The following is a 21,527-nucleotide window of genomic DNA, read 5'->3' as shown; positions in this document are numbered from 1 at the left end:
CTGTAGTCCAATAAACTGAGACAATATCAATTTTGTAGGAAAGGCTTTTTATATTGCTAGGTATTCAAATAATATGAAAAGATCAATATTCCAATAAAAAGTGATATATTATTTATTACCGTGGTCTTCCACTCACTCTGGAAGCAGAATTGAAAAAGACTTTGAAGTTGCTTCTGGTCTGAGGAGATATTTCCTTACAGGTTTTGGAATGACAAACCAGAAAGTGCAAGGGTTATGAAAATGTGATGTGTATATAAATTCAGTGTACCATGTTCTCACAGCAGAAGCAGGCATTTCTACAGTGGAACGTTCCAGATCCCTGAGAATGGATCTCTTTTTACAAAGTAAAAAGTAATGGAGTTACCTTTTAGCTAGGGTACAATTTAAGATTATAATGCTTTTTAAAGGAGTACATAGAGATCTATGTGAAAACCCTACAGGTGCCTTTCTGGATCATAAAACCAACAGAATAAAAACAATAATCAAGTCAAGGACAAACATACTGTGACTGATTACCAATGAATTCAGCAACCAACCCACCTTGCTTCAATTAACTTTTCAACGCTGGCCTTAGCTGCTCAACCAAGGACTCATAAATAATTCTGATATGAGAAATGGGGAACAGTCTAACTCTGTGATGGCGAATCTACGGCATCCCTCTCTGCTGGCACGTACATCGTCAACGTCAGATCTCTGTGGCATTTCTTTTGTGAACTTCTGTTTCCCTGTAAACGACGAAACAGAAGCTCACAAAAGAAAAAGATCTTACCTCTTGCTGCATTGCTGATGTTGGGATAGTCTGCCTCCTGTTGGCCAGCTGGTCTTTGGGTCTCTGCTGTACATGCCCATGCATGCACATGCTTGTGCATGTCCATGCATGTGCATATCTGCACATGCATGTTTGCATGCACACACCTTTCAGTTTGGGCATGTGCACACTTGGTTTGGGCACTGGGTGTCTAAAAGGTTCACCATCACTAGTCTAGCTTTTTGGTTCCCCTTTCTGTCCCTCATGACTTGGAATATTTGGGAAGTCCCAACATATGCTTTCTTGATTTTTATTTTGCTTTGATGTATGGTTAATTACTGTATGTGCCTGGTTCAGTGCGTCTGCAGCTGCCTGGGAATGCTTTGGATTTTCCCATTAGCATCTGAGAAGAGAAGATTGTTATGAGTGGGAGTGTGGAGAAATTACATGATTGAACTAGTTAGGAAGGTTGGAGATGGTTGCTGTTTTGTTGAATGGATTCTGGAACTGGGTAAACAGTATGGGCAGTTAACATCCCCTCTGGTGTCTAGGCCAACTGGGTCCCTGGGGTGCAGTATCTGTTGGCCAGTACATCTGTGGAGCGTGCAGTGGGGAAATGAGGGAGCATGTTCATATTTCGCTGGAGATTGGACCTCAGGATTGGCCATAGTTGTTGGAGAAGTCATCTGCTATAACCCCAGGCAGCAAACTGCTATATATGCGTGTGGCAGACATGTGCTTTCTGTAGTGACATGGCCAAACTGAGAAGAGGTTATCACCTCCCACTCCTCTGAACATCAAAATAGTTTTCAGCTCATGTAACCTCCAATTTAATATTGATGCATGCTTGAAAAGGGGAAAATCATAGAAGAAACCAACTATAATTGAATAGATTTAGTATCAATTTCTCCATCTTTTTCTTTGTGCTTCCTTTTTAGTTCAACTAATCCACTAATGGCAGTAGTGACCAATAGTACTCAATGTTCTTTTAATTAGTATGGTAGGTGTTATTGCTATCTGGTGTTCCACTCACTACTAGATTCAAAATGTAAACGTGGAGAAGGAATTGTTAATGTTATATTGGAAAAAAAGTGATGAAGTACCAGCATACACATATAGAAATTATGAATAGAAAAACAGATTAGCTAATCAAGTGAAACTAGGATGGCTCTAGAAGAGTCCACAGATCTGGGGGAGATAGTTAAGTGCATCATAAGCTTAGAGTTGTTATAGTCCCGCAAATGGCCTAATATATTCTGCTGATGTTTATCTGATGCCATTTTGATATTGAACTTTAGTTGATTGGATTCTTTTGTATAGGCTTGAGTAATAAATCTTCTGAACTGCAACTTAAGTAATGTCCTGATTCTTTATGCCTGACATTAATCTAGTCAGCTGAAGTTCAATACTAAAATGACACAAGAATCAAAAGGAGTTGGACTTGGAACGTTAGTGGGAACATAATGACTCTAAATTGATAACATATTTACCCCTTTTTAGGAAAAGTGGTAGAAAAGGTAGCTGCTTGGCAGCTTCAGAGGATCCTAGATGAAACAGAATTTCTAGATTTTTTTCAGTCTGGTTTCAGGCCCAGCTATGGGACAGACACTACGTTGGTCACACTTATGGATGATCTCTAGTGACAGTGGTATGGTGGTAGTGCAACCATCCTGATTCTCCTGGACCTCTTAGCAGCCTTTGAGACCATTGATGATGGTATCTTTTGGTCTAGCTACAGAGCTTAGGACTGGGTGGCACAGTTCTGTGCTAGTTTAGCTCCTTTCTCCAAGGCCACTCCCAATCGGTATTGATAGGGAGTGAGAGATCCAGCCTCTGGCCGCTCTCTTATGCTGTGTCGCAAGGCTTAGTACTCTCTCCACTCCTGTTTAACATCCACATGAAGTCGCTGGGTGAGATCACCAAGGGTTTGACATATCATCAATTTGCTGGTATTGATGCTTTACATCTTGTGACCCAAGTGATGCTATTGTTATCCTCTCATAGTGTCTGGAGAGCTGGGGCCTGGATGGGGACAACAAACTGCAACTGAACCTGGCAAGTGGCTTTGGGTGAATGGAGTTTCAAGATTCGGGTCTGAATGGGGTTGTCTTACCCCATTCAGACTCAGATCACAATTTAGGAGTTCTCCTGAACCCGCAACTCCTGCTTGAAGTTCAGATGGTGGTTATGACTTTGACAGCCTTTGCATAGCTTTGGTTTGTGCACCAGCTGCAATCTTTCCTTTAAAAAAAAAACTATTTTTATTTGTTTTTGAACAAGGACAAACAAACATAAAAATAAAAAACCCATCTTCCATTACAAATTGTAGAAAGTGTGTCAGTTGGTTACAGTATTTCCATGAATCTCTTCCATAGTCAACCTGTTTTTCCTATCAAATCACATTTTAAATTCACCTATATTAATGTATATCACAATTATTATATCTCAATCTTAGACTATAATTGTTTTTACATCCTTTTATATATAATATTCAAAATCTAGAATAGGATTATATGATAACATTCCATTAAATCATCCTAAAATCATCCAATCCCAATACATCTTTATAACATATTCTAGATAAAGCTTTTAAACCTCCTCTCATAATCTCTATATATTGTTTATATAAAATTTCATATTATCAAATATATATATATATATGTGTGTGTGTGTGTGTTTGTGTGTGTTGTTTATATATATATATATATATATATATATATATATATATATATATATATATATATAAATTAATCAGTATTTAACTATAGCTATTGTCGCTTCATTTTATACATACTATTAGTAAACTAAATTTAGCTTAATTTTTATTATACATTTTCATTGCATCAACCTGTATCCCCCCAGCAATACTACGGTCTTATATCTCTTACCATTTGTAGCATTAATGTTCTAGTTACTTTCTTAATAAATCTTGTATAAACCTCCCTTGGCAACATGCTGTTTCTTTTGTATCTCACAAAAGTTTGAAACCCAACATCTGCTCTTTCCATCTTTGGTTATCGCTAGTCTTCTATCAAGATTTCTCTCCTTATCTCCGTCAATTTTTCTCTCTTTTCTTCTTCTGTGCTTTGAAGTCTGGGGTAGAGTTCCAATCCATCCATCTCCCCTTTCCATATTCCGCTCTTTCCATTACCAACCACGCTCACTTTGTTGTCAGTATCCACAGTTTCCTTATCTCTTTGCTCATTTTTTTCTTCCATCTTTTGAACTCTGTCTTCCACTTTCTTCATTTGGTAAACATCTTCAGTTTCTTCATCAGATTTTTCTGTTTTGTATTCCATATTCTCCAATCTCTTTTCAATTCTCTCTGTCACAACTAATAGATTTTGAATTTCAAACATAATCATTTGCAATGTTAGTTTCTTTTTCTTGCTGGGTCATTTTTTTCAATTTTGCAGATACTGCCACCATAGGGTTCAAGGCTATTTTAATAAACTTCAAACAGGTTCATTTATTATTTTTCAAGTCAAAATGTTGTCTTCCCTCCAATTGCTAGTGATAGAACTCCCAAAAGGCCCCTGTATAAACAATCTGTGCTCTTCCTACTATCACTGTCAGTAAACAAACTGAAAGAACCTTGAATCTCAAGTGATCAAAGAAAAAACAATGTATCCAGCCTTCAGCCTCTGAAAAGCAGTGTAGCTGCTTTTCCTCCTGTTGTTACAACCCAATTTATAATCCTTCTTATTTTCTTCTTTATATTCCAAGCTTAGGAAAGAAAAAAAACACTTAAATGGAGATAAAAAACAAGTCCAATCAATCAAATCAAGCATTATAAAAAAGGGGATTTTAATCCATAGCAAAAGTGAAAAAAGAAGAAGAAAGAATTAATCCATTCAGTTTAAAAAATAGGGAGCCCCTGTAAAAGTTCCAGCCGTGAAAAAAAAGAAAGAAACTGGATAACACACTAAGTTCAATGCAGATCAATCTCGCCTACAGTCTTCTGTCTTCAATCTTAATTTTACTTTTTTTTTGGGTAGTCTCTTCCTCTAATAATAAAATTTCCTCACCAATTCGATACACTTTCTCTTTCCGCTTTTTTCCCGTTCCAGAGCTGTCCCAACTTCAGCAGCTTCATTAGCTGCATTTCTGTTGCCGGAAAAAAGGCTATTCCTAGATCTTTCAGGGACTTTGCGGTGTCCCTGAGATCAGCAGGAGGTCCCCTTCTCAATCACAATCTCTGTGGGCCGGTTTAGGTCCGAATGGACCGTCCAGTGGCTGAAATTTGACTGCAATCTCGGAGCACCAAGATTGCATGTCGTGCCATCACGACATCAGCTCTCTTCTCAGCTGCAATCTTTCCTGATCAGGACTTCCTGTGCTCATTCATTCAAGCCCTAATCATCTCTTGTCTGAATTACTACAATGCATTTTACATGAGGCTATCCTTGAAATCCATTTGGGAGCTTCCACTGGTACAAAGTGTAGCAACATGAACAAACTATGGGGCCCGTAGAATGACCCATGTTATGCCACTGCTCTGTGACCTACACTGGCTGCTGCTCTGCTTCTGAGTGCAATTCAAGGTGTTGGTTATGACCTTTAAAGCTCCTCATGGCATAGGTCCAAGTTACTTGATGAGCTATCTCATCTTGCTAAGACAAGCCTGCCCTACCTGTGCTGGCAGAATGCTTGTTCAGGATCCTGTTGGTCAAGGAACTCTGACTGACAGGATCTAGGAGAAGAGCACTTTCTCCTGTAACGCCAGCTCTCTAGAACTGCCTGCCCTTTGGGGTAAGGTTTGCCCCACCCCACTATCCTTCCACAAGGGCCTAAAGACCTGGCTTTGTGGGTTGGCCTGGGAACCGAATTGGGAAGTATGTCACTACAGGTGGCTACTGGACTAATTAGCTCTGTCTACTCTTTTCATACAAGAGCTGACTTAAATACCTGTTACAAAAGAGCAACAATGGAAGAGGACATTTACAATTCATGAAATTAAGCAATTAATTTTCATATTATTAAAATAAAGTGGTTAGTCAACCTTTATGATTATGATACTTCTAGAAATATCAAAGCCTAAATATTCCCTAATGTTTCCATTTTATGGTTCTTTTTAAATTTTTTGACTGTTAATTATTTCAAAATTATTGAAAATCTTGTTTTTGAATGGGCAGAAAAAATTAAGCAAGATTCCACTAATTAATTCATAGAGTATAGCCCCTACTTTTTGGAATATTCTCCCCTCAGAGATTAGAATGGTGCCAACCCCACTGACCTTTCATAGAAGGCTTGGAATGTGTTAGGGGCCCTGTTTCTTTGCTTTACTGTTAGCTTAATTATCTTGGTTGCTGTATGAAATTATACTTTGGATGTTTTTACTGTTTTTAATTGCTTTAATTGTGTTATAGTTTTAGAATTGCAAGGTGCCCAGAGTCACTTGGGTGAGATGGGCGGCTATATAGAAACTATAGAATGAATGAATGAATGAATAAATAAATAAATAATTTAATACTGTTAAAACAGTAAAATAAATGTTAAAAGATAACATAGATTTTATTTTCTCAAGATGTCATTTCTTCCCCTAAAATTTCTTTGTAGATTTAAAAAAAACCCATAAAAATGTAAAATAAATTCAAATTGTTAGCAATTTGGCGATTGGGGTGATGGTGGTGGTGGTAGTAACTATAGGATCAGGATCATTTAATTTAAAATTTAAAACCTTGCATAAAAAAACATTTTTCAGAAATATGCTCTTCCAATTAGAAACAGAAGCAGTGATAATACTAATACAAAAATTACAAAAAAGTTTACCTGGTGAGTTTAATAGTTTTCCTAAAGTCATTGGTAATTGGAGCCTTCAAACCACCTTTCCTGAGCAGGGAGTCTATTGTTTGAATCTGATCCCAATCTGTTGAAAATGACAGCAGCAGACTTATAAATACAAGCTTAATTTACCGTATATACTCGAGTATAGGTCGATCCGAATATAAGCCGAGGCACCTAATTTTACCACAAAAAACTGGAAAAGTTATTGACTCGAGTATAAGCCTAGGGTGGGAAATGCAGCAGCTACCGGTAAATTTCAAAAATAAAAATAGATACCAATAATGTTTTTGAATATTTATTTCAAAGAAAAACAGTAAACTAGCTCTGTAAGTGGAAAAGAGGGTCAATAAAAACAATATGGTATCAACAATAACTTTAAAAGTACAAAAACCTTAGCTCATTCAGCAACCAAGCTAAAACACGAGTTAAAATCCTTCAAAACTCATAGGCTCATAATATACATTCTACCAGTGTCCTGCCTGTGCCCATTGAATATACAGCCTGTCCTGTGTCCATTAATTACAGCCTGCCATTGCCCATTGAATAACATATACAGCCTGCCTGTGCCCATTAAATATACAGTAGCCATTGTAAAAATTTGCTCTGGATAACAAATTATTATCACACAATACCGGTGTATTCAATGAAATACTTCACTCACCTCATCTCCATGCAGTTTAAATTCATCTCCCTGGAACACTAAGTTCTCTTTTTATTTGCTAAACTGTTGGACTCCTATAGTAGCATGCAGCTTCATTTTCAGACTTTGCTCTATTGAATGATGCCAAATAAAACTTAAAAAAGAGGAGATTTCTGCAAAGTTTGTCCAAATGTATGCATGTACAACATACCTGTGTTAAAAATTCTTCTCTGACACACACACACACACACACTTATTTCTTGGTTATCCCAAAGGGCCACAAAAGCATCCCATTGCCACTGTTGCTTTCAGCATGTTACATTCCACCATGGATATCTTTAAAGAAAGAATTTGAAACTAATAAAGGATGTGCTGTCCAATTTCTTAAATGAATTATATTTGGTGTAAATAAAATGAACCCTGAAACAATTACGTTGGCCATTGATGTGTTTGACCCTTCCCTTGGGCTCAGCTTGGTCATCTCCTACAGCTATCAGTCTTTTGCATACGTGGATACCAAAAGAACAGTTTACAGATAATCCTTATTTAGTGAACATAACTGGGACTAGTATCTTGGTCATTAAATGGTTGTTAAATGAAACTGTGACTGGGCTGAGGATCCTATTCAGTTTTCCTTTGCTTTACAGGTCTTTTTCACCATCATTATAGCTGCAAACAAAACAATCACTAAACAAGGCAGCAGATACAAGGGGGTAATTCAGTCCACCTCATCCCTTTGTAAAACACCCCCCACCCCCAGCCGCTCTGTGAAACACCCCCCACCCCCAGCCGCTCCTCAGCCCCACCCGTTCCCAGACACCTGATGAGTCAGCACTACTTTCCCAGATGGGGACAGCGCACCCAACGCTTAGGTAGTCCGAGAAGAAGCGGGGAAAGGCCCCACTTCTTCTTCTTTCCACCCCACCTCCGCAGAAGGAAAACTCAAAGCATCACGGCGATCCTGGGAAAAAGAGGCGAGCCGGGGAGCGGCGGCATTTCTCTCTCTCTCCCTCTCCCTCTCTTTGCCGCGACCTGCTGCCGGCGGGCAACAAGGACGGCCACCCACGCCGCAGATCCACGTCCAGCAGGGAGGAGGAGGAGGGAAACCCACCCACCTGTCAGCCACGGGAGAAAGGAAGTCGGCGAGCGGAGGAAAAGACGGGGGAAAAGGAAGCTCGGCGGGTGAAATGCGGTCCCCGCCAGGATCTCACCTCGCCCTCTTAGCCTCCCCACCCTTGACACACATGCACGCACACGCACCCTCCGCCTAGCCCGCCAGAACATTCCCGGGTGGGAACAGCCGGGGGTGGGGGGAAGAGAGAGAGAGAGAGACGCGATCGCGTTCCCGGCAGTCCAGAGCAGGAGGCGCTTTTTTCCAAAAATAAACACCGTGGATCATCTATCTCAGTGTTTCTCCACCTTGGAGACTTGAAAGTGTGTGGACTTCAACTCCCAGAATTCTGGGAGTTGAAGTCCACATATTTTCAAGTCTTCAAGGTGGAGAAACACTGATCTATCTAATTAATATGATTAGTTATAATTAGTTGGGAGGGAAAAGCGCTTGGTGCAAAGAAGGACTTTCTTTCAACCAGCGGAACCCCCTGGCGCAATCGGGCTGCGATTGGCGGCCGTCCTTGCTACAATCCGCGCCGAGCTCTGATGAGGGGGAAATTAGATTCCGGCTGATGCGGCAGGGGCTGCGCTGGTGGGGACGGGTGGAGGGGATGGGACTTGGAGTCCTACCATCTTGGCGAGTGGGGAGTCTCATCCCACCCCGCCCCGCCCGTCCCCGCCAGCGCAGCCAGGCTGCGATCGGCGGCCGTCCTTGCTACAATCCGCGCCGCCCGCCTCATCAATGGGGTAAAGTCCTTACGTCCAGCTCTGATGCGGGCGTAAGGAAAGTCCTCTCTTTCCCCCTCATCAGAACACAAGCCCGGGAAGCGAGTGGAAGTTCTCTGCGCGACTGAAACGGAAGCCACGGCAGGAGAGTGAGGCTGCTGCCGGCCATTTCACCTCGCGCAGAGAACTTCCACTGGGTCCCGAAATGGAGGAGAAAAAGGGGCGCCCCTTTTTCTCCTCCATTTGGGCAAATTTTTCACTGACTCGAGTATAAGCCGAGGCAGCTTTTTTCAGCCCAAAAAGTGGGCTGAAAAACTCGGCCTATACTCGAGTATATACGGTAAAAGAGAAAGCTCAAGTTACTCAGGTTATTGATAAGTTGCTGATAAATAGCTACTGATAAATAGAATAGTAACTGTGAATATTGAATACTATATGATTAAAATTTCATGCATACTTATTTCAATAATAAACATCCAAAATTATCACTTCTAATATTAGAGGGATTCATATTATTTTATCTATATAATAAACAAATCTAATCATGCTTAAAAGTGAAGTATACTATAGCTATAATTTAAAATTTTAAATCTACTAAATTTCCCTGTAGGGTTTAAATTATACTTTGGTATTTTTATACAGGAAGAGAAAATGTGATTTTCTTCTTGCTGGAATAAATAATTTGTGGAATTGTATTATATTTCAGGGCAAAACATCAAAATAAATCATTGACCCAAACCATAATCTGTTTCCACGGTTTGAAATATTTAAAAGTCCAAACAGTTACGAATAATGCAGCATTTAAAACAAGACTGCCACCTTGTTCCTTAACAAAAATTAGCATATAAATCTAACAAATAAAAAAATACCTTAAAAAAATCACCACCCACTGAACATATTACTATTTTGAACCATTTAAGGTCAAAGCCTCTGAATATTTCAGCCAGATGAAATGGTTTGATTCAGAACATCACTATCTCATGATTTACATTCTTTCATTTATACAGTTTTTACTTAATATAGAATTTATATTTTATTCCTAACTCACCTTGTTCCTTAGCAACTTCAGGTAAATATGTAGCTGTGCGTTTAACACCTTTCTCATTGATGAATTCAATTCTGATCCCATGGATTCCAACCTAAAAATAGAAATATTAAGTCAGTTGGGATGTATTTTCTGGGAAAAAGGATTCACCCTTGCCATGGATCTTATTCAAACATCAATCCGAAAAAAATCTTGCCTTGCCTTCAATTCTTGTATTAGTCCCTACTGACCACAAAGAGGTGATTTTTGCTTGGCATTTATTATCCAAGAGTAAAAGTTGACTGATTTATCCTTCTTGCTTTGTTATTCTTAATAACTGTTTCCAAACCCCTAATTTAAATGTACCCATTTCTTTTCTCTTTCTATAGTGTAACTGTAATTTTAGATGTCATTGTCAAGATTATAAAAGATATGTATATTTTTAAATTTGTCTTCCTCATTAGAACTGTTCTTTTTATTTTTCCAGTGAAATGTCCGTCTTTATTCCTTAGCTTAAGCCTTAAGAAAACAAAACTGTGTATCACCCTTTAACATTAACTTTGCTTTTTTCATTTTCATAATGAGCTATTCTCTCTTCTTTAGTTTCAGAGATGATGAAATATTTTCCATATCACAATTGGCTCATGGCTTGATTTCTAATGTTTATTTCAGCTCCTCTCTCATCCAAACCTTCCATTCTTATAGTGTATTTGCTAAACACATATTGGAAAAATATTCATCTCTAACTCATTCACTTTCCTGTTCTGAAACATTTTGTTTTTCTAATCTCAGTTCTTCCAGCAACTTTTCCTAGGAAGTTGGCATCCTTTATTTCTATGGAGGCCTATCAGCTCACATGTAAATTACTATTAGCTTCACCTATTCCTCTGATTTTGATTTTAATTAGGTGTCCTTATGAGGAATCCATGTTTGTGTTGGCACCATTCTCAGGTTCACTGAAGCTATGAAGTCCTGCCTATGTCTCAAGGTAATAATCATTTGGGAGGGACTGAAGTAATTTATTCAGTAATTCAGTTTTAATCATCCCTTTTTAAAATTTCATTCTTTAAATTCTATCATTATAACTTACCCTTACTATGTATGCATAGTACAAGATATTGATCTGAATCCAAATGGCACAAAAGGGTGATAGAAAATTCAGGTTCACAGTTTTACCTCCCAGTCCAAGTAGTCAGTGGCATCCTCAAAATTAGTGAGGAGGGAGACAGAGCAGAAAAGTTTAGGCAGCTCTTCACGAGTCAGGGGTGGAAATCTGCTGTCCTTAAGTGCACTAAAGTGGAAGAAGAACATGCTCACAAACATATAAAACAGCTCATCATAGTATAATTTGGAAGTTTTACTACATTCTAAGAAGTATTTAGTCACAATTAAAATTTAAGATCAAATTTCAGATTTACACATATTACAAGAAAAGATATATGTGTATGTGTGTGTGTGTGTACACACACACACACACACACACACACATATATATATATATATACACACACACACACACACACACACAAAACAAATTGGGCTTGGTTTTCTGAGAAATCACTGTTGAATTTACCTGGTTAATGTGTATTCCCTGAGTCCTGAGTGAAGATTCATGGCAGAGAAAGTTCCAATGCAGCCCCGAAGTCGTTTGTCTCGGCCTGTCTTCCATGTCACAAAGAGTGGGCTGAAAATGCATAACACAAAAGTTTCAAATAATTTTTGCTAAGAAAAATGAATTAAAATAGAAAAAATATGACTGCATTTGTAATGAAAAATGAATTTATGCCTTTTTCGGCTTTCAATGCCTCCTTTTCAATGAACTAATATTAAAAATTACAATCTGCTTTCCTTCTTTTATACTTTCCAAAACCTTAGAAATACTTAAAATGAAAGGTTACATTGTTTTTACCTGCTTCCTTTCTGTGCAAGAAGAGAGAAAATTGCTTCTTTTGGGGGCAGGACTTGGCAATATGTTTGGATGACCTAAATCAGGTTATGTAGACAGCATAATCCTATTGATTCTTCTGACGTATTCAAATGAAGGGCAGGGAATCTGAGGCCCAAACAAATTTTGCTAAATGTCAGCTACTAACTTTACTGTTTCTTTATCAGCCATACTGTTGACCGCTTTTATTTAGCAACATCTGAAAGGCCACAGGTTTCCTGCTGCTCTGCTAGTCACTTTTAATAACTTTGGTAATGGTTTAGTACTTGACTGATGTTCCAGTCGAGAAGCAAGATTTTATGATGGCTCTTTCCTCAAGACAACAGGTTCCAGAAGTGTTGGGAGTATGATGTTCTTCCTCATGGAAGCCATCTTATCCTCAATGTTCATTTCATTGTCTGTATTGTTCACATTGGGGAGCCAGTTTGCTGTAGTGGTTAAGGCATCAGGCTAGAAACCAGGATCAATATTACAAGAATTTTTGTTACTCTGGATGTAAAATACCACATTAAAAAATTCTGATCAGACAATCAAATTGCATATCTAAGAGCACTTTAGACTCCATGCAGATAAATAAACTTAAGCTCAATTACCACAGAAGAGTTGGACAACTCACTTACCGGTAACTGCTGCCAGGAAAAGTATCTGTTCTTGGACAATAAGCTCTTTTGTCTAGAATATCAGCTTTGAACTGGGGGAAGGGATACTTGATATTTGTGTGAGTCTGAAAAAAGGTACTGTTGTTTTCATATTAAATTTAATAGGTAGATTCCTTAAAGCAATAACACTTTTTCACATTCACTGGATAGCCTGAAAATATTGGACTTTTTATATTAATAGAGAGAAATAAGGGCAGGAATGCTTGTAAAACATTTTCAAAGTTTGCAGTCCTGATGTACCAATTCCCTAAAGACTGGAAACAAACCTTTTGTATTTCATTTCCTTTTTTACACTTTATGTTTACAGACATAGCTTCAGCTTGGAATTACCAGTAGTGTTAAAACTTAAATAGGTCACTTTTTAAGTCAGGTACAATGAGCAAATTACAGCAAATTACATTTGTATTTTAGTTTGAGCTTGAACATTGTATAAAATACTAAATTATCACTGGTGAGAAAGAATCTGAAAGCTCACATGAAAAGAAAAAGGTGCATCCAAGCCTGAAATTTTTGGGTCTATTGTCTATTGTGACAATTCGCCACAACCAACTTGCCACAGCCAACTCGCTGCAGTACAAGAGTTACACTAATATTAAAGAAATGGTGGAATAAAATGATTAAATAAAAGATGGAAAAGGAGGGACAGAATGAAATGTGAATTAAAACATGTTTTTATTTATTTCAAATAATTAAATTGAATTGTTAAAGTATCCCATGGAAAGTTGTTCTGTGGTGAGTTGGCTGTGGTGAGTTGGTTACGGCAAGCTGTCCCAGTCTGGACATTTTTCTGACTTCTTGAATCTTGAACTTTTCTTAAAGGTAATTTGAAAACTCTGAATGTATCCAATTATTAGTAAATGTAGAATTGGAATTGCTTAAGTAAATGTTATATAGATTATGTTTTCAACATCTAAGCCCAATGCAAAGTGCTATTTTTGATTTATAAAATCCTAAATAATTTGATTCTGTACTTTGGTGAAGTTCTCTGACTATGCCTTTTATAATGACCAATAAGATCCTGTTTCAAGAGTCATGTTATGTGGGTGCTAAATGTCATGGACCCACAGCATTTTGTACTAATTTCCGCAGTACAGGTTGTTTAACAGTCTTATCTTTGCTATCAATATTTTTTGAAATAAAGCCTTTTAACACATTTTCTGCTAATGTATTTATTTATATTATTATTTTGTGTTGTTTGCTTAATCAAGCATATACTAAATGCTTCTACTACCATGTTATTTGTTTTTTTCTAATTTGTTTATATTTAAGTTTAATAAAGTAACCTTCTAACAGCAATTGTTTTCTGTGTCATATGAAGCCTGCACAAACAACCAAAATATGCTTTCACAATGTCTAAGAATACTTAGTTGGCCCGCATAATACAAGTTTTATAACAATCTGACTCTGTTTCAAGTGTTCTCACACATAAATGCTAAACAGTAATATGTGATGGAACTCAAAAAATAAGCCACAATTATAGGCAAGTATAAATGAATTAATGCATACATACTTTTATCTCTATTTCTCTTTTCCATGATGTCATACAGTACTGCCAGAAACCATATTTAAGGACCAAACTAAATACTGTATGACAGATCTTGCGGAAATGAAGAAAATATGTATAATATGCTTTTTGAAGGAATTCCATTCTTTTTTAGCGGGATTCTCGTACTTTTTTTTTCTCATTATGATTCTAATTTAGACTGTTCTTCCATGATGGCTATTTATCCTAAGAGGACAGATAATTGGACCTGCTGCAGTGTTAAAGTGTCCTCTGAATCAAATCTAAATAAATTCTTCAAGAATTATTTTTTATGAAGAAATTCTAAAGCCAGGATAATGTTATGCCTAATTTAGATTAAATTTAAGTTTATCTAATTCTTAAAGATAATCAGAGAAAATACAGTAGTTTTGGTACCATTTGCTTCTAATTTGTTGGCTATGCATATTCATGCATCTATCAAATCTGTGTTTTTAATTTTATATTAGTCTAATGTCCAACATGTGTTTATCAAAAACAGTCCAACATGGGTTTGTCAAAAACAGATCATGCCAGACTAATCTTATTGCATTCTTTGACAAAGTGACAAAATTAGTGGATCAGAGGAATGCTGTCGATATAGTTTACTTGGACTTCACTAAGGCATTTGATATGGTAGACTATAACCTACTATTAGATAAAGTAGAAGAATGTGGGTTGGACAGCATCACCACCAGATGGATTCGTAACTGGCTGACCAACCGCACTCAACGTGTAGTCCTCAATGGAACTGCATCTACGTGGAGGGAAGTATGCAGTAGAGTATCCCAAGGCTCTGTTTTAGGCCCAGTACTCTTCAACATCTTCATCAATGATTTGGATGAGGGAATAAATAGGGAACTCATCAAATTTGCAGATGACACCAAGCTGGCAGGAATAGCCAACACTCCAGAAGATAGGCTAAAGATATAGAAGGATCTTGACAAACTTGAACATTGGGCATTATCTAATAAAATGAAATTCAATGGTGAAAAGAGTAAGGTTCTACATTTAGGCAAGAAAAATGAAATGCACAGGTACAGTATAGGTGGTACCTTGCTCAATAGTAGTAACTGTAAGAAGGATCTTGGAGTCCTAGTGGACAACCATTTAAATATGAGCCAGCAGTGTGCAGCAGCTGCCAAAAAAGCCAACACAGTTCTAGGCTACATAAACAGAGGGATTGAATCAAGATCATGTGAAGTATTCATACCACTTTATAATGCCTTGGTAAGGCCACACTTGGAATATTGCATTCAGTTTTGGTTGCCACCATGTAGAAAAGATGTGGAGACTCTAGAAAGAGTGCAGAGAAGAGCAACAAAGATGATTAGGGGACTGGAGACTAAAACATAGGAAGAACGCTTGCAGGAACTGGGTATATTTAGTTTAATGAAAACAAGGACTAGGGGAGACATGATAGCAGTGTTCCAATATCTCAGGGGTTGCCACAAAGAAGAGGGAGTCAAACTATTCTCCAAGGCACCTGAAGCAATGGGTGGAAAGTAAACAAGGAGAGAAGCAACTTAGAACTGAGGAGAAATTTCCTGACAGTTAGAACAATTAATCAGTGGAACAGCTTGCCTCCAGAAGTTGTAAATGCCCCAACACTGGAAGTCTTTAAGAAGATGTTGGATAGCCATCTGAAATGGTATAGGGTTTCCAGCAAGGCAGGGGGTTGAACTAGAAGACCTCCAAGGTCCCTTCCAACTCTGCTATTGCATTGTATTGTATAATGTGCTTTTAAATAAATCGTAACTGTTCTCCTCTGTATTACCTCCTGATCTAGTTTCTGAGTTCTTCAGTATGCTACACTTCTGTTGTTATCCAATGATTAAGAATATCAATGGAATTAAACTAGCTGTAATAAGTATTTCAGATCTAAATCTAAAGCTCATTCTAGCTATCTAGTACAGAATTTGTTTCTATTTGTTTCTTTGTTTCTATTTTTAACAACATGGCTAAAAATGCTACAAAAACCTAGTTTGCTAGACAATTAATTTAAGCATACAATAATCTGGATGAAAATTAACGTTGCCATGTCTATCTAAAAAATAAGCCTGCTGTTCCATTTCTTTATCTGAACAGCAAATAATCTATTAACATTTATCTTAAATGTAAATGTTTAAATCAGCTCTTACAAATTGTAATGTTATTGTTACATAAACTATTTTTAAATATGAGCCTGAAATCCTTGATAACAACAGTAACCCCATGCTCTTTTTAGCCTCTCTGCTTAGAATTTCTTTAGATTTAGACTTATTCATACAAAGGGAACAAAGCATGGTCAGAAATAGAGATGATTTTTTTTTCTCTCCAAAAACTGGTATTGACTATAGTACATCACTGACTTTATGTTTTTGGTGTTCCAAGCTGGAAGCCAAGAATAGGATTGTTAGCCTCTGGTACAACATTTATACATTCTCAGTGCCATGGATTGAACAGATACACAGAAATCACTCTTATATATTTACAAAAAACAGGGTTAAAAGAAATAAAAAACTGCATCTTTTTTAAATAAGCTAACTTTAAAATATAGGCATTGAACATAGCTATGTTATCCAGTTAAAAATAACAAACAGTATAGTATCTTAATTAAGGCCAATTGATACATTACAAAGTAGCAAACAAATTTTGAACTCAGAGTTACTATTCAAACAGACTTTTAGGCAAATAGGTGGGTATAATGTTAAAAAAACATGGCTCCTGAAACACTCTTTGTCTTGTAAAAATTGTAAATTTAATTTAAATTTTAAGTGGAATCTGCAACAAAACACTGCAATGTAGAGTGCTCTTGTACAGGATAACAACTAGCATCTTCTTTTTCAAGGCAATTTCTCCTTACACTCTATCTGTTCCCTTTTAAGATGAACATCTTTCATACACATTGTGCAAAGACAATGTGCATCATTCACTTGCTCCTCTTAAAAACTTTTTCAGTGAAGCTTTTCCATTACTTTTGCAAACCTCAGAGTTAACAGAAGATTCCCAATTATTCCTCCTCATTATTGGATAATGTTATTTACTGCATAAAGAGCCCCACTTAAGGAACAAAAGCCTTTTTTGTAGCTCTAGATTTTGCTACATATTTTATATATAATTTGATACCTATCCTTGTAATAAAAACAGGTAACACTAAATTTGAAAAAAGCAAAACACATATATAAAAGTACAAACTATTGCATGCCACAATGCCAAACCTATAATAATCTTAACATGGAGAAAATGTTCTCTTCTCCAACAGTAGCCAAGCACGAAGAACTAATAATGATGTTTGTTACATTTTAGTGAGTTCTGTGTGTGAACTCACCAAGCAGAGTTTATTCCAACAGCCACAGTTAAACAATTTTAACACTGTGATGAGTAATCCAGCAACTTCTGCACTGTGATAAGAAACTATCCCCAATCACCTTTTTCTACCATATAAAACATGATTACCAATACAGATATTATATGTCATGGCACACTGAGGTTCAGTTAGCAAAAATCTAACAAGTGTGAATCTCTCAGAATTAATATGCAATTTTCATTTACTGTATGGAACAATCATTATTTATCAAGGAGGCTCTCAAAAACCTGAAAACATAAATTCAAGCTCTATTATGAGAAATGGTAGAGTAAGATCCAATTCATCATCCGCATACATTGATAGCTAAAATTAAGTTAGACACAAACATGAAATAGCAGGCAGAACTAACTCACACTATAGTCTAGAGCAACTCCTTATTCCATCATCAAATATATTCCATCTTTCATCTATCTATCTATCTATCTATCTATCTATCTATCTATCTATCTATCTATCTCTCTATACACATACACACACACACATATACATATATACATATGCATACACACACACACACACGTTCAGACTTTTACACCTTTAGTTCACAGGCTGTAAAGGAACATTAGATCTTTATTGTATTATAGCAGTAACATATACAATAACTTTAAGTTCAAGCTATGGATGCAGTCTCACAACAAAAGACTTTGGGAGAAGTCCACACAAACAGATATAGATATGTTCTTTTAAATAATCAAGGGAATGCCAAATAGGCATGCATACGACAGCTTGCTATTAATAAGATATCTTTTCTCCATCAAGCAATGTTAAACAACTGTCTTGTTTACAGAACAAGAAACCAGGCCTCCTGTTGAAAGCTGAGGGGCCTATTTCCTTAGTATAACTAACACTCAAGTGGGCTGGATAATAGAACCATCCATCACCAAACCTTAATATTAAGAAATCTCTCTTTTTACTTAGTATGATTATGAAAAATAGAAACCAGATGTTAAGTGACCATTACCATCTATACTAACAAAAAGACAAGAGCTGCAATAAAGTGAAATCCTTATTTTTATTGTAAATATATATCCCATCTTTCTACATGTAGCACTTATAGGGCTGTAGTTCTAAAATAAAACCACACAGAAGGGATTGCAAACCACTCTGTCACATTTTATAAACGGAAAACTGTATAATAGTAGTGGGTATCCTTGCTTAATTTTCCATAGAGAACATTTTTTCACTTTTTATGTAACTGGTTGCTGAAATATGGAACCTATTGGAATATGTTTGGCAACCACACAATGGAATAGTTGGAATCACATTGGTCTGGTTTTGCTGTAAATTTTCCTTGTAGTCTGCATGGCACCGAGAATGGAAAATATCTACCCCTCCACATCTAGCAAATAGAGTATGTAGAATCTAAAGAGATAGAGAGTAACAATTAGCATATATAAAGCACAAGTCTCTGGATCTAAACACATAGTATTTATTTGTGAAGAAACCATTTGATACTGCTGCAGGTGCTCAAATGGTATAGCAAATTCTACCCTAAATACCCACCTTTCACTGAAGAAAACCTCTGTATGTTTATTCTTGTGTTCAGGTTTTGATGCTGTGAGGCAGAAGGGATCATAAGTATATGATTAAAAGGAGCAAGATTTAGAATATCTAGCTTTCACTAACAGCTATTTATTTGCATTTAGTGTTTTCATGGCTATACTGGAGCACATACGCTAAACCTGCATCAAAGTATTATAGAAGAAAATATCAATTTGCTGATAAAATTAGTCAAAAGGCAGCTTTCATTTTTTTATTGGAAGGGGTGGGAATATTTATGGAAATTCTTATTCTTAAGTATGGTTTCAAGCTCTACAAGCCTGGCTAGTTTCGGAAACAAAAATCTGAAGATTCCTCAAACATTCTTTATTGCTTATGGACTAATGTAACAATATTGAAATGAAATTTACCAAGTAAATTCATAGCCTGTATGGACTGTAATTAAGGTACAGTTAATCTGGGTCATCTTTTTCATGCTTCTCCTCTTCCCCAGACTCAACAATCTGATTCACAGTGCCCCTATTTCCTCCTCCCTTAACTGTTTTGTTACCTCTCTGTGTTCCCAAAGCCTCTTTGGCATTCCACCATACATAGCTTACCTGTTCGAGATGCTTTGTCCTTTTATCCCAGTTGTAGGCGTAGTGTTGATGATAGATGTTCATGTCTTAGGATAAGGTAGCTGTTGGGAGTTCTCTAGCAAATGTCAGCAGTATCCTCTGGGCAGGGTGAACTATTGTGCAAAGTATTCTTCTGTATTTCTCATCATCACACAGTCCCTTGGTCAGTTGCGAATGTTCTCTCATTCTCATTATCACACTCTTTTACCTCCCTCCTTCTCTCATATACACAGACAAGAGCATACTCTAATATTTCAGCTAGAAATCTTGTCTGGGGTTTATGTACTGGTAAAGATAAACTGGGATTAAAGGCAGGGTTAATTGAAATCTTAATTACACCATAGCAATGTAGCAGTTCTATCATGATTTTGTTTTGGCTCTCCATTATATATAAGAGGATATTTCTAATCACACCAATACCTTTATCAGTGTAATGCTACACTGATGTAGTAGTATTAGGACAAAACACAGTTCCTCTTACAGTATTCTACTGGCAGAACATCATAGTAATAAGGACATGTTTATGTATTACCATTTTTACTCAGAAGAGTAAATCTCAAAGTCAGTTGGCAAAAGAAACTTTCATTAAACCCTATTTTTCCCACTAGAATGTCTATCATAGTGGTGAGCATCTTAGTTAGACTCCATCTAACATCTTGAAATTGTTTCTACAGAATTGTATTTTGTTAAGATAAGGCCAGTGTAACTCCCTGTTAGGTGTTGTTCAGCGAAGGCCATTCTAAGCTGGAAGTTAGTTCTGACTGTTGTGCTGCAGAACTCATTTTAAGTCCTGTGCTGTTCAACATATTTGTAAGCAATTTGACTAAAGGATTACTATCTATGGTTATCAAATTTGCTTATGACATGAATATGGAGGGACAGCAAACTTCTCAATACATAATAAAAAGATTCAGGAAGATCCTGACAAACTCAAATAAGTAGCAAGAGCAGCAAGATGAAATTCATAGCAACAAATCTAGAGCCTTATACTGAAATAGGAAAAAATTAAAAGCGTGTGTATGACACAGGCAGCAATATATATCAAAAGGATCTAGTACCGTGATGGCGAACCTGTGGCACATGTGCCAGAGGTGGCACGCAGAGCCCTTTCTGTGGACCCGGGTGCCATTGCCCCAGCTCAGCCAGCTGGTCATTGGGTTTCTGAGGCGGGCATGCATGCCGGCCAGTGGTCGGCGGATTTCCGGTGCTCTAGCACATGCATGCACACACACACCTTCTGGTTTGGGCACTCTGTGCCTAAAAGGTTTGCCATCACTGATCTAGTAGATTACAAGCTGAATATGATCCAACAATGTTGTGCAGCTCCAAATAATGAAACAAGAAAAAGCAATCCTAAGCTGTTTTAATAGAAGTACAATATCAAGATCAATATAAATCACGGGTGTCAAACTCAATTTCATTGAGGGCCACATCAGGATTGTTGTGTTTGACCTCTGGGGGCCAGGGTGGGCATGGTCAGCTCGACATCACTGTCAGGGTGCCTGTGGTGGCCTAAACACTATGCCAGGAAAAACAGGCCTTGAGTTTGACACCCTTGATATAAATCATTGTTCCTCTCACTTCTCACTTAATCATCCTACTTCTAGAATACTACATCCAGTTGTAAGCACATATTATAGAAAAGACATGGTCAAACTAGAACATTCCCAATGAGAGCAACCAATATGATAAAAGGCCTGGAAAGCAAAAAAAAAAAAAAAAAAGTTATGAGGAGCAGGTGGAGGTTTTGGTGTATTTAGTTGAAGAAGAAAACACTGCAGAGAAAAGATGGATGTCATCAAATCTCTGAAAGGCAATCCTATCGGACAGAACTGTTTAGAGCTGTTTCAGAAAACTGGACAACCAAAAATGGTTTTGATATAGCAGGTTTTACTAGAAC

The 21,527-nt window shown here is 37.2% G+C and overlaps 1 protein-coding gene and 1 long non-coding RNA gene across 4 annotated transcripts in view; both read right to left on the bottom strand.

Annotated features, from left to right (window-relative positions):
• Positions 1-21,527, bottom strand: part of AMMECR1L (AMMECR1 like) — a 31,729-nt gene that overhangs the window by 3,805 nt on the left and 6,397 nt on the right. For 2 of the 3 annotated variants that reach the window (XM_032225214.1, XM_032225215.1), the window contains 4 exons: positions 11,612-11,722; positions 11,215-11,329; positions 10,063-10,153; positions 6,521-6,617 (listed from right to left, as the gene is read on the bottom strand). In XM_032225214.1, coding sequence (XP_032081105.1) covers positions 6,521-6,617; positions 10,063-10,153; positions 11,215-11,329; positions 11,612-11,722 — 414 coding nt within the window. Of the gene's footprint in view, positions 1-4,043; positions 4,083-6,520; positions 6,618-10,062; positions 10,154-11,214; positions 11,330-11,611; positions 11,723-21,527 lie in introns of those variants that run through there. The other variant, XM_032225216.1, reaches the window with a different exon arrangement.
• On the bottom strand, positions 16,108-21,092 carry LOC116513905. The gene is made up of 2 exons (XR_004256055.1): positions 19,014-21,092; positions 16,108-18,872 (listed from the first exon to the last, which is right to left on the bottom strand). It is a non-coding gene; the product is annotated as an uncharacterized LOC116513905 (long non-coding RNA).

This window comes from Thamnophis elegans, chromosome 10 (assembly GCF_009769535.1).
Source record: "Thamnophis elegans isolate rThaEle1 chromosome 10, rThaEle1.pri, whole genome shotgun sequence".
Classification (NCBI taxonomy): domain Eukaryota; kingdom Metazoa; phylum Chordata; class Lepidosauria; order Squamata; family Colubridae; genus Thamnophis; species Thamnophis elegans.
This window is presented reverse-complemented; position numbering and strand designations above follow the sequence as displayed.